The sequence below is a fragment of the Calidris pugnax genome, unplaced genomic scaffold (assembly GCF_001431845.1).
Source record: "Calidris pugnax isolate Ruff unplaced genomic scaffold, ASM143184v1 scaffold34, whole genome shotgun sequence".
NCBI lineage: Eukaryota > Metazoa > Chordata > Aves > Charadriiformes > Scolopacidae > Calidris > Calidris pugnax.
In genome coordinates, this window is record NW_015090771.1 from 2701719 (window position 1) to 2718558 (window position 16840).

Sequence of the window (16840 nt, forward strand, 5' to 3'; positions counted from 1 at the left end):
AAAATCAATATAGTTAAAAAGAAATGCAGTCGAGCCTTCAATAAACATCTTAAAACCCCTTTCTTATTCACACTTAGCTAAGATCAAAGCTATGGACTTAGATGCAGATATACCGTATGGAAATAGAATTACTTCATCTTCTTTTATCATTTCAATACAACTTCCTTGCTTTTATCTTTAGAATTTCTTGAGTACTCAGGCCTTGTACTGTCCATTTGCACAGGGGTGAACTTTATACCTTATGTATGTTTTTGTTATGATTATTATATGTCAGCTTTTTAAGAATATTTCTACTGAAGGACTTGCTCCTCCATGCCCAGCACACAGGGGGCTCTTCAAGAGTGCCTGAATGGTTGCTTCCAGCAGTTCTTTCCTGCTCTGTGATACGTGAATGCCCTTTGGGTGCTTCCAGTCCACACAGGGATGAGGTTCAGTTGTGCACCGTTCCTCACCAGTGCTTTCTTATATGGAGAGAAAACTTAGGTTCTTGGCCAAGTGAGTGCCGTGGAAGAGACCAGCAGATCCATCCTCTGCACAATCACGACACCAAGATTCTGTGAAGTTATAAAAAAAGGTTTTTACCATTCAATTTAAATATGCTTTTTTATCCCTTCCTACAAATTCCACTTAGTTGTGTCCTTACCCAAATCCATCCTAATAGAAGGAAACACAGCCGAGCGTGAACTTAAAATGAGACTTTTAGCTTAAAGACTTCATGTGGACTTTCCATTCGTATCCAAAGAAATCTCAAGTGAGATTATTTTATTCTTCCCATACATTGTACCAAGGAACTTCTACCCTGTATACAGTTTTTGCCTCTTCAGAAAGTATTTTGAAAAGGCAGGAGAGTTCCCAAAAGTGCAGAAAGAACAGTAGGAGTTCTACAAATCCTCTCTTGTAGTTGGAAGAGTAATAATCCCAATTTACAAACTGTAATGAAGGCAAGGCTGAGTTACTTCATGAGGGTCTGAAGACCTAAGGGGACAGATTTCTAAGACCTGGTATTACTTTATGCTTGCAGAAATAGATAAAATTATTTTCTGTGGCTGGAAATTGAAACTAAGCAAATTCAAACAAAGTGTAAAGAATTAATTCTTAAATCTTGGATTAAGCATCCTCTTTGAATCTGTATTTTTAAAGGACCACTGCAGTGCTTTTATTAAATAGGGACTGAAAATAGAAGGTGATTCCATTTCCTGTGATGTGAAACAGCTGATCACCAGTTTGTGGTCAGACTGAAACAGCTTCTGGCCTGACAGCTCTCTCAGTATAATTTCTTCTTTTGAAACTGTGCAGCAAGCTTCATAGCTTTTCGTTTCTACTTTTACTTTTTTTTTTTTTGGTGGGAGAGTTATGGAAAATCCAATGAGATTCTGAAAACAAATAACATTGCAGCAAGTAGGTTTCTTATCCTAGTGTCGTAAACCACATAACTTTGCTCTGAGTTAAATGAGAAATACACTACTGTTTATTTCTACAATTAAAACAGCATTTCAGCAGAAACAGTCGTTTTTCAGAAGGCTTTTACCATGGAAAATATAGCAGTCACCCTTCCAGATACTTTGACAAATACTACCTTGCTCTAATGTATTAATCAGGCCCAGTCATCTTGAAATAACATCACCCACTACCATATTGAGCATGGTCCTCTATGATATCCTATGACAGGAAACTTTTTGAAAGGATGAATATTCACAAATGTTTTGAAGATGGCAGCTATCCCCCAAGCAGTTTATAGGCATATAATGAACTGAAGAGACTAAGCTACAGCATCCCTACTCTACATAAACTTCAGTCAGCCTTCTGCTGGATAAACTTTGTTTGAAATATCTCCCAAGTGCAGAATGAATGAACAAAATTTTGAAATAATTTCTTCTAAAAAGAAGGGTAGTCCAGTAATTAAAGCAGTAGTCCTGGACTGGAGATCTAGTTTCAGTTTCTTCTTTTGTACAAGGACTTGGATGTCCTTGTACAACAATTTATCCTTGACAAGTTTTTTATTCTCTTTCTGTACTGTGCTTCCAGCAGTGCATCCCACTGTTGGAATACTGATCCATTGTGTGCCCAGGAAACATATCAACCCTATGTATACCCATCATTTCCATGTCTCTTGAAATTCACAGAGCAGAAGCCTAGATACTCACCTGCAGAGAGGCTGTGGTGCCCTGCAGACAAGTGCCAGTCAGGTTGCCTGACCCATCAGGAGCCTAGGAGACAAAGTTCAGTGGAGGTGAAATGCAGCAGCTGTATCTATTCCTGAGTCTCTTATTGTTGCTCCACAGAGCTGTGACTGTGAACTACTCCGGGGGTATTGAACTACCCTGGTATTTTAATGTATACTGTATTGGTCAGCAAATCACAGTTTTTTATGCTCTCACAGAATGGTTGAGTGAGAAGGGATATCTGGAGGCCATGTTGTACAACTGCCTGGCTCAAGCAAGGCCACCTAGAGTCAGGACCCATCCTGGCACCTTTTGAGTAGCTCCAAGGAGGAAGATTCCACAACCTCCTTGGGAAGCCTGTGCCAGTCCTCACAGTAAAAAAAAAAAAAAAAAAGAAAAAAAAAAAGAAGCATTTCTTGGTACTCAGAGGGGAGCCTCCTGTGTTTCAGCTTGTGCCTGCTGTCTCTGTTTCATACTGTCACCCTAGTAACACTGTGGGAGAGTATTAGTCTTCTTACTAGCATCATGTTTTACACCTTAAAGGGAAAGCAGAACTAAAAAAATGCAATTCTAGATTTATTTTTGTCAAGTTCATAAGGAACCTTGTTACATTAAGGACAGTAAAGAAAGATCACTAACAACTGTCCTAATAGCCAGCTGCCAAAATATCCTAAACGTACCAGTCCTGTTTCTAATGATGTCAGAATCATATCCAGTGTTCCAGTGTTCAAATATGTATTCTTCTGCCATTAAAAGCTAACTGTTGCACTTTTAATAGTATCACCTATTTGTTAAGAACCTATGAGTGATCAGAACGTGTGAATGAATTTACTTTCTACACTGCAATTTCAGTATTTATTCTGAAATACTAGTTGAAGCTATTCTAAAGGTAAAATATTCTGAGCTGTTGTACCAGCATTTCTGTGGATGATCTTTGTGCCTTGGTCTAGAAGCAGATGGCTGTCATTTCAAGGTGATGACCTGTCCTGTTTCTTTAGAACCTCGAGGTGGTTTTTGGGGGATGTGGGGGAGTGGGAAGGAAGCAACAATCTGTCTTCTGGTATTTATAATGGATTCAAAGTGCATTTGAAATGATTCTCTTTTTTTGTTTGTTTGTTTCCTTCTCTCTAGAAAATACAAAGGATATTCTCATCATATATGAACAAGAAGCAGAAGAGTGGGCTCTGTATTTAAAATCTCTTTTTGGACACATAGTGAACGAAGGAGGAATCTTGCTCTACAATCTAGAGACTTTGTCTTTCAAGCGCCGGGAGCTATTCTCTTTATCCTGTTATAAATGTAAACTCCTGATACTGTCATGTGGACTTCTTAACTGCCTGAATCGAAAGAGAAGTTATTTTCTGGAGCAAGTTCTGAAACCTTCAGATAATGTGGTGATTCTTCTTTGTGGAGTGGAGAATTCAGAGATTCTTCATGAGATACTGACCTTAGATGGAGGCAGCAAAGAGATTTCCACTGATCAGGAACCTGAGGAGTATCTCTCTGTTGTTACTGGAATTATTCAAGCAGGTAATCTAAAATGAAAACTTTGTATGATTTTCTTAGCTGTATTACTATCATTTGAAAGTGGAAAAAGGTGATAATTCAGATTTTCACTGACACCTGTGAACGTACCATCACTACTTCATGGTAAGATTGAAGAATGGACATACACTTGTTTTTCTTTTTCCTAAATTTACAAATCTCAGAAACAGCACAAAACTATGTGTTTATGTTTCATCTCTTCAAAATGTCTTAATATGATAGTGTATGTATCATTTTAGATAAATCTGACAGAGTAAAACACAGTTACTGACCAAAACTCAGTTTCACGGATGGCATAATTTTCTGTGCAAGAGCAGAAGTTCCCTTACCCTTTTACTAACCCAAGTGATGAGCCTGTACTGGAAGGACTAAAACTATCTAGTTTGTATGTGTTTGCACATCCATAGAAGCTACAAAGGAGCGTTAATGTAAAAACTAGCACTTCTGGAATGGAAGAAAAACCCGGTACTGAAATGGCAAAGTCTGTGCGCATGGTTTAATTTAGCCCAAAATTTAACCTTTACAGGCTGCACAAATGAAACTGAGAAATAGCTTTAGAAAGACAGACGTGTGGACTGCTCTGGAAAGGCAAATGTAGGTTGTGCACAGGTTCGGGATAGATGGCTAATGTGTTTTCCTTTGAATGCGTGGACTGCTTTGAAGGCAAATGTAGGTTGTGCACAGGTTTGGGATAGATGGCTAATGTGTTTTCCTTTGAAAGCATATTTGCTTCTGCTTCTTTCTAGTCTCTAGGTGTTTTACCTCCTCTCAGCTCTTGCTTTTTTGTCATAAATTTGACTGCTCAGCAGAACATTGTGCTTCTGTCTTTGTTACATGCGAGGTGCCATTTTGCTAGCATGGGAGCTTGTGCTTGAGAAAGACATCCTGCCCTTCAGGAATTTTACTCAGAAATTAGCTGGTTTTAGATGCAGATGAAGAACCAAGAATATTCTTTTGAATACAGGGGTAGAAAGACCCCAGCTGAGTCAGTGACCTAGCTGGCTATCCCTGCTGCCTTGTGCTTGAGCAGGTAAGCTTAAGCATTTTATAAGGCTTTCAAACCTGCCCAGAATGTGTCTACACACAATCTGACTATATCACATCAGTGCATTCAAAACTATGTTTCAGGCTCCTCCTTCCCAGCCATCTCCTGTTCCAGCGTATCTTGTTGTTTGGTATTTATTAACCTTTACCTCATTGTATCTTTTTCTGAACATCTCTCAGACTTTAAGTTTTGGGGCTCGTTACAGTTGCCTGATTTGGTTTCAGGAGGTAATGTTTGCAATTTCTGACTGTGCCTGATACTTAGCTTCAGATTGAAGTTCCTTGTCAGCTTTTAGTGGAATGAAAATAGCAGGTCTATACTATGTATGTCTCTGTATATATGGGAAGGAAATGGGCTCAGAGACAGACCGTTGACTCATGCACAGGAAATTGCAAACTCTTCTACAAAGATAAACAGTTTCCTAGAAGACAGATGATGCTTTGGTCTGTGCATTCACAAAAAAATATTTATTGGATCTGCCCTTGGGATTTTATTTACATTGTAATGTCAAGCGACTTATAGGTGTTCAAATGATCTTTTCTTTGGCGATGGTCAGTATCAGGGAACTTCAGAGACAAGTACAACAGCTATTAATGAATAGCTGTTGAAGGGCTCAGTCTCAGTGTTGTATGTCTTTACCAGGGATGCCTACACTGTGGCTGGGATCAGACAAGTCCAGTTGCCTGAACTACGTGTAGAACTGGGAGTAGTGTTGCTGCCTGGTGCTTCCTCCATACACATAGCTGAGAACTGCTTTGGCTGTGTTTTTTCTGTGCTGGTGTGCCCTGGCCATCAGGCAGGCCAGCTCAGGTCAGTGCTTGCTGGGAGACCTCTATACTGCTCTCTGGTGCACAGTGAAAGTGTTCCAACTGCAAGATTTGCTGTAAACTGCGTGTCGATGTAAGGTCTGAGGAATGAAGATGTGCATGTCTTATCACCATTTACCTTTGCTTAAACATAATGATAACTGCTTGCAGTGTCTGTATTTATGATACTCTTGTAGAATCCTGTTAAGCTCTTAGCCTTTTTGGTATCTGTGGCGGGGATTTTGGCAGATTACGCATCCGGAAAAAAGATTTTTCCCTTGTATTTAAAATGACTTGCTAAGGGGTTAAGTATACTTGGATTATTTTTCCTTTGGAGCACTTTTTATGCCTTTCTTTGGGACAATGCACTGACAAAATTTCCCATCTTTCTTCTTATGTATCATCATCTTCTGTATCTTTTAATTGTTTTCAGTCCTCTCTTGTCCCATCTATTTCTGCTTTTGGAGATAGTGATGAAAACACTTTTGTGTATGTTCTCTGTGCTTTTCTGTTCTTTTTTGTACCCAAGCTGTTCATTGCTGTTCAGTTGTTCCTCCATGCGTTTATACCTTCTTGTCTCCTCAGTTATTAACAAGACACTCTTACCAAAGTTTAAAAACTTAGTGATTTACTTTAATTACAGTGATTACATGGCAACACACACCGTTGTGCACCACTGCAACTAAATTCCATTAATCCCTTAGCACAGCGGGCCATCAAGATCCTAGGTCTGATTGATGTCAGGGCTCAGGAGTGGCTTGAGGGTAGTTACTGAAGACAGATGCTAAATTGGGTTGTTACCTCACAGTCCTGAAGAGCATTAATAACAGCATATCTTAGGTGCCAGTACTCACCACCCTTCCACTTCGGCTTTCTCCGTACTCTGCAAAGTTCCTAGTTCCACTTCTCAGCTGTGTCTCCTCCCCTAGATGTTATTCTCCTTGCACTGTGTCTACAGTCTGAGATGGAGTGCAAAATAAATCTAATTTTATATGCCCCCCCAATTATTTTGCAAAAACCTTTCACCTACCAGATGGTGCTAGTTTCATCTTGTTGGAGCAGGCAGGGCTTTTACCTGTTAAAATTTCCATCTACTTCTGAAGCAGTATATATGCCAAAAATTCTAGGCAAAAAACAATGCTCAGTAAAACTAAGTAAAATGGAAAATGCAGGGGGTTCTGTACCCAGCAGAGAGTTTTTTTGCCCTGTAATGCGATTCAGAGATGAAATTTGTAGTTTGTCATTCCTCTTTGGATGTGATTTTGGAGGAGCAAAACTGAGATATGGAAATCACCTTTCTGATATGTGCTTCCTGGATGGTGAAGGCTTTTACTGTATTCACCTTATGTGTGAAGCAGAACACAAATATTTTTATTGTTGACAAAATAATCCTTTAGCAGGATTTCTTTACAAAATACAAAATACTTCATTGTTTGAAACAGCTATAGTCAGATTTAGAGTTGGTTTTGAATTTTGTGTAAGAGCCTGTTGTCATAAAAAAAGATAAATCTCTGGGAAAGAGTAGAACACTCAGAAATTGTATTATTCTGTGTTATCATCTAAGATGGCCCAGTGTGACTCTAGAATCCTGAATTTTCTTTAGCAGCTTTCCCTAATATTGCAAAAGTAGAATCAGGAGACACATTTTGTTTGCATCTGCCTTTTCCTTTCACGTTTTCTTTCTACATCTTCTCCTTGGTCTGCTGAGCTGTGTGTACCTCTTTTTATATTTAATTGACATATTTTTGATGTATTAATTCAGTACCCTGGGGTTTTTAGCCCAGATATAGCTGCGGTTTTGTTTAGTCCTGAAACACCTCCACTTGAGATTCAGGCTAGCCATATGTTTAAGCAGGGAATCTGTAGATATAGATCTGCAAGCTGGAGGTAGTTACATAGATCTTTAAATGTCCTGATTTCCTCCTGTAGTTATTTGTGCCTCAGTATTGATGTGCAATAAGAGAACAGGTCTTATCAAATACAAATAATTTTCTGTGACACTGTTTCTAAAGTGTGCTGACACTTTTATGAGACTTTTTGGTGGGATTTCACAGTACAGCTCAGGAGTCATAGGTATCCATTAGGCTGCTTGCTGTTTTATTAGGTTTCATTGTTTACAGCTCAACAAAAGAATTCTTGTCAGTTCAACTTCCAGCCTTTTCTCTAAGCAGTGGTATCCTCTTTTTCTTTTTCTTTTTGGCCAAAAATATGAAGGGAATCTACTTCTATAAAATCTGATAGTTGAGAACTGCTCAACAAGCCTACATGTATCCATTCATTATCTGCTGTTGTATTGAAAAGTGAGAAGAGGTATATAAAGTAACATAACTAGACATATATATAGTAACATAAATAAAATAAATAAACATATATAAATAATATATATGTAAACATATATAAATAAAATAAATAAACATACATAAAGTAACATAACTAGACAACTGTATCCACAGTGTGACAGGCCAGGAAAGAGTCTCAGAACGAGTATGTAATTTTTACCTGAGACAGCAACGTGCCATTAATTTCTGATTGCTACTTAAAAAGTATCCAGTGTAGCTGCACACAATTTTAATCACCAAGAAGAGTAATACTAAGAAAACTACTTTTGCAACCACTAGTAAGGTATAGATCTGGAATAATGAGATACTGGCGTTGCGTATTTGTCTCTAAATGTAGGACAATCAGGCTGGGAGCTTTAATTAGGACTTAACATATGCAAATCTTCAGATGGCTTCAGATATAGGGCTAATTTTGACTGGGCAGGTCACAGAAAAGAAAAATAAATCACTGTATTCTTACCATAACCTTTTATGGTATCTGTCTCCTGTTTCATTTCAACAGTACAGTGGCATAGATTTTTATTGGACTTCTACCAAGAATTTGGGTATAATGTTGAATACTGAAGTAACACTTCACATTTTGAATCCACTGTGTTATGGTTTGAGAAAACCAATAACAGTTTATTGTCATTAAGACAATTATTCTGTCATCCAATGACCCCTCTCTCAAGGGAGAGAGAGCTATGCTGAAAACTTTTCTGATTTGTATCGAATGTGACGTTTGTGGTGTGAAATAATCCTGTTGGCCAGCCTTGGTCAAATGCCCAGGCCTCGCTCCTCCTTGTCCCTGCACCTGGCAAGGCTTGAAAACACTGAGACCTTGAATCCCACATAGCCTAGCTGGCTGTAAAGTAAATATTTTCACAAATTCAGACACTAGAGTCTTCTAAAAGTGCAGTTTTCCCCACCATTAGAAGAAAAGTTAGTTTTGTGTTGCTCAACCCAGGACACACTGCTTTGCTTGTTCTCCTGTAAAATCCTCTTCACGTTGGTGCTTAAATATGAGTAACTAATGATGATGGATTTTCTTAGGCTGTCAGCAAGACTTGTGCTGATGAGCTAAACCCCTTAAATTAACTTTACCATTATCTTCAATGGGCAAGTGTTTCACCTAGGTTTTGACACTGATTTAGAGTCTATGAGGAAATGAAGCTGAAGTGCTATAAAGAGGCACAGTGACAAGTAAACAAAATCACTATAATTTTGGGGTGGGTTCCATTAGAAGAAAAGTTAGTTTTGTGTTGCTCAACCCAGGACACACTGCTTTGCTTGTTCTCCTGTAAAATCCTCTTCACGTTGGTGCTTAAATATGAGTAACTAATGATGATGGATTTTCTTAGGCTGTCAGCAAGACTTGTGCTGATGAGCTAAACCCCTTAAATTAACTTTACCATTATCTTCAATGGGCAAGTGTTTCACCTAGGTTTTGACACTGATTTAGTGTCTATGAGGAAATGAAGCTGAAGTGCTACGAAGAGCCACAGCTGACAAGGAAACAAAATCACTATAATTTTGGGGTGGGTTTGTTTGTTTGTGACTACTGAGTACAGCATGGTTTTGTGTGTGTGCGTGAGCTAAAGTCTTCATTGTAAAGATTTCTCACATGAACACACAAGACTGAGTAAATAGGGGGGGAAGTAGGTGGGTGGTTCTGGCCTCATTCGCTGGCAGGGGAGGTTGCAGTAGGTGAGACCACACCGTTGTGCCTCCCTTTCCTCCTTCCCCAATGTATTTACATTCAGACAGTGCATACCACTGTTGGTACTTAAGGCAGTGAGGTCATCTGCTTATTGAGGAGTACCTCAAATGCCAATTAAACTTTTTTATTAAAAGGAAAATAATCTGTATGTATTTATTGTAAGCAGAAGGGGCATTCTGTTAGTTGAAGTGTGCTATGGTATAGTCTTAACTTCCATTTTGCCCTGCCAATGAGTCTTTGAACTGCTCTGCAGGGACTGCTGCAAAGATTACCAGATTTGTTAATCTCCTTAAGATGTTGTGTTTCTCCATCTCCGCACAGAGCGATTGCTGGGATGCCAGTGCAGTGGTGGGGATGACTGTCAACAAGAAATTGCAGTTAGTGTCACTAACTTGTCTCATCTGGCATGTGATCCTGGCTATTTCAAACCAGAAGAGAAACTGAAGTGGCAGCCTGGAGGTGGCAAGCATAGATAGGATGTTGAGACTACCATCCCCTGCTGCTTGAACTGTTTGAGTTCTTTGTCTGTCTTCTCTTATTTCTGCAAAATCCAGAGAAGACTTTATTTCTTATATAATCATATTTCTTAGCAGCTCATGTTTCAATCTGTCTAGCCAGTCATGGTGACCTGTACCCTTGGATTCTGAAGAATGCATCATGAATGTGATGTTTTTCCTCCTATTTTTGACACTAATTGGATGAAAACTGCTTACACCTGGAAAAGTGAATGCACTGACATCTTAAAGTGGATGGTTTTTAACAGCATTTAGGACAAGCTCATAAAGAGTTTTATTAATAATAAAAGTCAAATGACTAGAACATAAGCATTACTGCAACAGCATGTACTAATTTAAATTAATATACTGTGATTTTACTATTGTTTATTTAGGTTATAAATTTTTTATTTTCAAAATGAATTAATGGATTTATCAGCGTTAGTCTGCTCTATCAATGTTGCAAGTGGACACCATCCAAATTTATGTCTTGTTTATGGCACAATAGTCATGAGTCAGTATTTAGTTGTGGTTTTTAAGCAGTAAAGGCTATTTCTAAACCTTACAAATAATTTAAGTTTAAGGTTTCCAGCAGATAGTTTCCAGCTAGACCTGTAAAATGGGTATGTGAATCTGTAGTCTTACATGTCCTTCATATAACGTATTATTGACTCTTGTTGTGTTTTACACTGTGGTTACCAATCATAATTACTGAAAAGTTATTTTTGGAAGGCATCTAGAAAAGTCCTCTGGAAATGCATTTTTTGTGTATTTTTTGGCACACAAGTGTTATTATAACAAAACTGCTGTTTGTGATTTCACCATGATGAATTTCTGTTAAGCTAGTGTCAGCTTCTTGGAAATGGGATAAAATAAGGGTTGTGTTGTTTTCCAGATTAAAAAAATTGGAACATCTATCCCTGACAAAATTCAGTGTTCTAGTTCATACTGGGGAAAAAAAAAATCAATATTAGGACAGCAAAAGAACAACTGTTGTGGTTTTTTTTATAGAATCAGATTTTGCTTTTTGTAGAGCTTCTCTGTACTTAAATGGCTGTGAGGACAGAACTTGGTCTAGAAAATGTTACTACAGTAGCTAGGTGTTCAGAAGTCAAACAGTTACAGGTGCAAAGTAGCTTATTAAACTTTATTTAGGCCCCTTGTTCATATGCATTGATTGCCTTTAATTATGTAAGTGCAGTCTCCCCCCATTACTCCTGCCAAGAACCTGTCCTCATTAGTACACGGGATAAATAGTACTCGGTTAATTAGCAGTTATTTGATACTTTGTTTTGTGTTTGAGTTTGTGGTTGCATTATTTATGTATTGAATGCCATTCAGATCCTGTTGAGAAAACAGAATTATTAATTTCCTAATGTGCTTTTCTATAGAACTAATTTCTGTATTGAGTGCATTCCAAATGTTATTTTATTTTATCATCATTTTACATACTAGTATTTAGTAAGTTTAGGGTGAAGCATTTCTTCCACCTCTGATACCACTCTAAGACATTACTTTTCATACCACTTAGCAGTATACAGTATTTTTTATGTCCATATTCAAACTCCCCTTTATTTCAGATGTCTGCAGGTCAGCTGTAAGGTGTCACAGAAAGTGCAATACAAAACTAATGAGCGCTTCTGAAAATCATGTTTTAAAAGTCTTCTAGCTTTTTGCCTCAAAACTTCAGGATGAGAACCAGAAATTATCTAAATTCTGTGGAGCAACATTCAGCTAATATCACTGTGCTTTCTCTCACTGGAATCGTCTCCTCATTCACTGAACTCTTGTTATTACAAAAATAACTGAGTCCGAGTATGATAAACAACACCTTCTTTAAGTACAAAACCACTAGTCAATGCCAGAATAGGTCTAATTTGTGCACTGTCCACAGTACAGACCAATTTAAAAGAAATAGTCAACAATATGCTACAAAGGAGAGAGACTGCTTTTGAGTGTTTGGTTTTATGCAACCTTAATAAAGTCATTGTAAAGCAGTTGCTTTCCCAGGCTCCTCATCTCATCCTAGCCTTGGCATCTTTACCCAGTGACTCTTCAGTCATGGTCCCCTGTAGAAATATTGCTTATTCACTTCTGGAGCACCCAGCAATATGTGTGGGGTCCTGATCAGGATCCCACAGATGCTGTGCAACAGCGTGTTTGTTGAGTTAGCTGCATCTCACAATATGGAGCTCAAGCAGACCTTGTATCTCGTATGTCAATGTTACCTCAGATGTGGAAAAACGGGTGATAACTTGAGGCAGCATAAAGAAAGAGTGGCATTAGACAGATACTGCATAATATGACAGAAAATCTGGTAGCTATTAAGCCATCAAAATCATTTCAACAAATGGGAACTGACAGCGGTTTTTAATATTTGACCAGTACTTTACAATGTGGCCATTGCTTTTTGACCCAATACTGGGAACTCGGTAGCCAGACTTACTATATTATCGACTACAGCCCTGCATAGTTCTCCCTGATGCCTGCATCCGTTTTCCATTTCTCACTTTCCTGCACATGATTCTATTCTCTTTCATTTTGGCCAACTCCTCTCCCATTCCTCATCTTTCAGGGACTTTCAGGGAAAGTCTTCCTTCCCAAGCCTATATTTCTTACCTGCTGTAGTAAATTGAAAAGATCAGTCACAGGGATGTTTACTGAAACAGAATAAATACAATTCCCTCTAAAGATCTCTCTAGGCTTGTTCCTCTCCACTAGCCCTTGGATATTTTTTTTTTAATTTTTCTTTTTCTGTCTGCAAAGCTGTAGCTTTAAAATAGCTGTATCTTTCATCTCAAAGAACATACAGAATTTCATCTAAAAAACGAAAGTCGAAATTGGTGTCATGTTATTTCCATGTTTCTGAGATTTTAGGTTGCTTGTCCATTTGTTCTCTTAGCTCTCGTTTTATTTTGCAAATCTTCCTCTCGTCCTCTCTGATGCCAAGATCTTCCTTACAGCAAACTCAACATTCTGTTAAACAATCAAGTAGGATAGCAATGATCGCTGTCATCAGAGTTGATGACCATTTAGAGATATTTACAAGTAGATGCCATTAAAGAATTACTCTTTTTTCCTAGGTAAGCCACAGAATGAAAATCCTGGAGACTCCTTGTCTTACATCTATGAAACAGTTCTTGCAGACGGTGAGTTTAATTCCCCTTGCATTTACTTGAATAAAGCCAGTACATTTAATTTGTTTTCTTACATCTTGTCAGACATGAAAGGCAATAAACTAACCTCACCATAGCATACAGTTGTGTAGAAGAACATGTCTTGTTCTCAAACATCCACCCACACATCTATGCACACATATTCTGGTGAGGAGTGTGAAAAGGGGAGGAGATTCAACAGGGATGTTTCCTTTTTCCTTTCATTTCAGAGTAGAGAAAAAGGGTGACATGAAGTGATTTCCTTTTCTGTTCTCAGCATGAGGAGTTTCGCCTGTAGTAAAGAAAGCGCTGATTTGAAATTTCAGATAGATGAGTGCTACTCACACTACATTTGCAGTATGATTTGTCGGCCCTGCATCCCAACTTCAACCCTTGTTGACCGCTGCCATTCTGGTCTATTTATATTTGTGAAAGCCCCTAAAGAGTCTTAATAGGGGGAAACAGACTGGCAAAATCTCCACTTGCTTTTAGTAAAGAGCTACATAACATGTTTCCTATCCCCAACTCTTACTTAAACAATTTTGTTTCTGGGATGACACTGTCGGGAAGTGCACTGGGTGTGCTGACTGATGGAGCAGCGTAAGTTATTTTGGAATTCCTGGCATAGCAATTCTGTGCTGCTGGACTCTGAGGTTACTGGCTCCATTTGCTCTATTTTGCTGGCAAGGTATAAGGGCAGAAGGATGCTGCAAGCTCACTGGCTCTTCCTTACTGGAACGAGTTCAATATACATGACAGTGGTGTATGGAGTTCAGAATTTTAGGTTTTTTGGTTCACAATGCAGAACAATCTTGGAGCACGTGGGTCGGATTCTTTTCAGGTAAAACTAAAATGGTAAGTGTGCCCAGGGGGATCACTGGGTGCACTTCAGACACTAAAAGGTATGCATTATGGAGGTCCAGACCAGAATTAGTTGGAAATATGCTGCTTTGAAATATGTGTTGTGTGGAATGGGTATTTAGTGCCAACCATTTCTCACTAACAAATCTTCTCCTATTGGTGCTCCTTCCTTTCTGATAGGGACTGTTTGTGACTATGATGGCATCTAGGTGTATTTGTGTCATCTGAAGCAGAAAGCTGCTGTGAAGTTGCACTGTTGTATCCCTACAGATGTATTGTCAAGATTTCTAAAGATGTCTCTTTTGGTCCTGTGTTATGTGCCATGGGTCAGTGCATTGAAGAAGTTTGTTGGTATAAAGAAGGTTTTTTTTTGTCAGTACTGGGTGATCATCCAGGTGCTCAATAAGCTGGCATCACTGTTCTCAGTCACGATCCTGATCTCCAAAAAATGAGACAGTAAAAGAGGGAATAGTCAGGGAAAACAGAGAATCCCAAGAAAACAAGCAGTGGGGAGATGTTCCTCCAAGCTACTCCTGCTTTAAACCCTGACTCTTTATATGAATCCTTTGCTGTTTTTATATAGGGGGACTTGAAGAGCCACTTTAAGTCAAAGTTTCCCGTCTGCTGAATGGCTGATGTTGTAATAAAGTGAACTGAGGATTTTCCAGCCAAGAATGTCTTGCATTAAGAGCAAAAAATTCACTTGAAATCTTTGCTAAACTTGCCGGGACTACAGTTCTCAGTCATCTTTTGGCAGTCCTCTTGATAGAGCTAATTGTGTGTAGTTTCTGCTGGTTAATGATGTCTAGTTGTTGCTCAGAGGATCAAAGAGATTCTCAAACACTGTGAGTGAAAGGGACAGCTAGGAAAGGGGGATTCCCAATAAATGTATCCTGTACATGAGGTTAAGACTGACTCCTGAATGAGTATGAGGAAATAAGTGGTCAGCATTTCTTCTGTGGTGGTGCAACAGAGAGCAGTTTTCTGGTATCACCGCAAAACTTGGGAGGGAAGAGTACTCCAAGAGGTGAAATGATTGCAGTTCCAAAGATTCAGTACGTCAGTCTTTATGAAACCAAGAAAGGTAAAATGGCAGCTGCAGGTGAACCAGTGTTTGGGCCCTGCAGAAAGTAGGTGAATCTTCAGGTAACCAGACAGGATTTGACTTTGGATAGATTGTGAAAAAATGTTTCCAGGGACTCTCTCTTCTCTTTGCTTCTCCTTAATAAGAAGGAAGTGTATGCAGTGCTAAATTGTATATATACACAAAACAGGTGTCAGGAGAAATTATAAACCAAGAAAGGATTTTTGCTAGAATGCTATAAATTCACAGAAGAACAGCATTTTATGTAAGGTTTTAAGTGGAAGCTGGCACGCTGAAAGCTGAAGTTTGGTTTGAGTGTACACGTATAATACAAAAGAGAGGATAAGCTGAGAGAAGATGGAATTTAGACTTGAACTGGAATGAAAGTTGAACACATCAGAAGTGTAAAGCTAAATGAGAAATCTAAAGCAACAATGGTGGAAAGAGCAGCAAGTATGTGACAAGACATAGAAAAAAAACCCAAAATAAAACAAACTATATCCAATAAAGCAAAGATAGATGGGGAGTGAGAAAGTGCTAACAATCAATAAGAAGTGATTGACTGAAGTGAATTGTGCAAGGCCTTGAGGGAAAAGGTCGAGAGTACATTGGAAAATGGAAAACAATATGATCACTGAGATCCTTTGGGGAAATGTAAGCTACAGGCAGATGTGAAAACAATTGATTTGCTGGGGAGGGATGGAAAAGATCCAGTTGTGGAATGCTCATCACCATGATAGGAATTTATGAGGACTTATTCCTCTAGGTGATAACTGAACAAGTCAGCTCTTTTAGCCACTCGCAAATGTCGTTATGTATTTACTTTCTTTCTGGTTTCTATATAAGAAAAGCAGACTTATTTTTACTACTAGAAAGTTGTATTTTGAGAAGCTCCCTTGTAGGTCCTCGGGAAATTTTCTGCTCCAAAAAAAAACATTATTTAGAATTTGTACTGAAGTTGAGAAAGTGAAGCACTCTTACTTGGATCTGCGTATACAGTCTTGTAACAACGCAGATAAAATGGGAATGCCTTATTGTGGAATCAGCACTCATTATTTTACCTACAAAACAGAGCTAACCTCAGATTTAAATACCCATGAGGTGATACGGAGCTTCAGAAAAGGCTGCTCCCCTTCTGTGAAACAGTTTGTCTTTTTAACATTTTTTTGTTAAGACTTGTATCCTAGCACTAATAAAGTGAACCAGAAACGGGCAAGCGGAGCACAAAAAGATGATTTTAAAGTACAATAGCCTATTAAGAGCAGACATCTTTTGGTCCTGCTCAGAGGTCTTGTCAAACTAACATACTTGTGCATACTTTTACCTGTATCCTTTACCAAACTAACCTGAAGAAAGGCCAGCACTTTGTAACAAAATAGGTGGCATACCTTCTGGAGATAAAAAAGAGCTATCAGAATACCTCTGCTCTGCTATTCTTTACTTATAATGCTATCTGAAATCCTGTTTTAGTAAAATGTGCCTATTTTGGGGTCTAGGTGTTGGATTAAAGGACAGTGTCTTAAAAGATAAAGACCTCAGATTACTTTCATATTCATAATGCTAACAAAAGGAAAATAATGGGGAATTAGAAAGCAAGCATGGTTTGCAGATGTGTCTAAATATATCACTGTTGATTGTGTTCCTGAGAAG

The 16840-nt window shown here is 38.5% G+C and overlaps 1 protein-coding gene across 1 annotated transcript in view; it reads left to right on the forward strand.

The window, feature by feature from the left end:
* BANK1 (B-cell scaffold protein with ankyrin repeats 1) overlaps window positions 1-16840 on the forward strand; it is a 153710-nt gene that overhangs the window by 17744 nt on the left and 119126 nt on the right. Inside the window, exons 2-3 of the mRNA XM_014940406.1 lie at window positions 3294-3692; window positions 13174-13239. Coding sequence (XP_014795892.1) covers window positions 3294-3692; window positions 13174-13239 — 465 coding nt within the window. The remainder of the gene's footprint in view (window positions 1-3293; window positions 3693-13173; window positions 13240-16840) is intronic.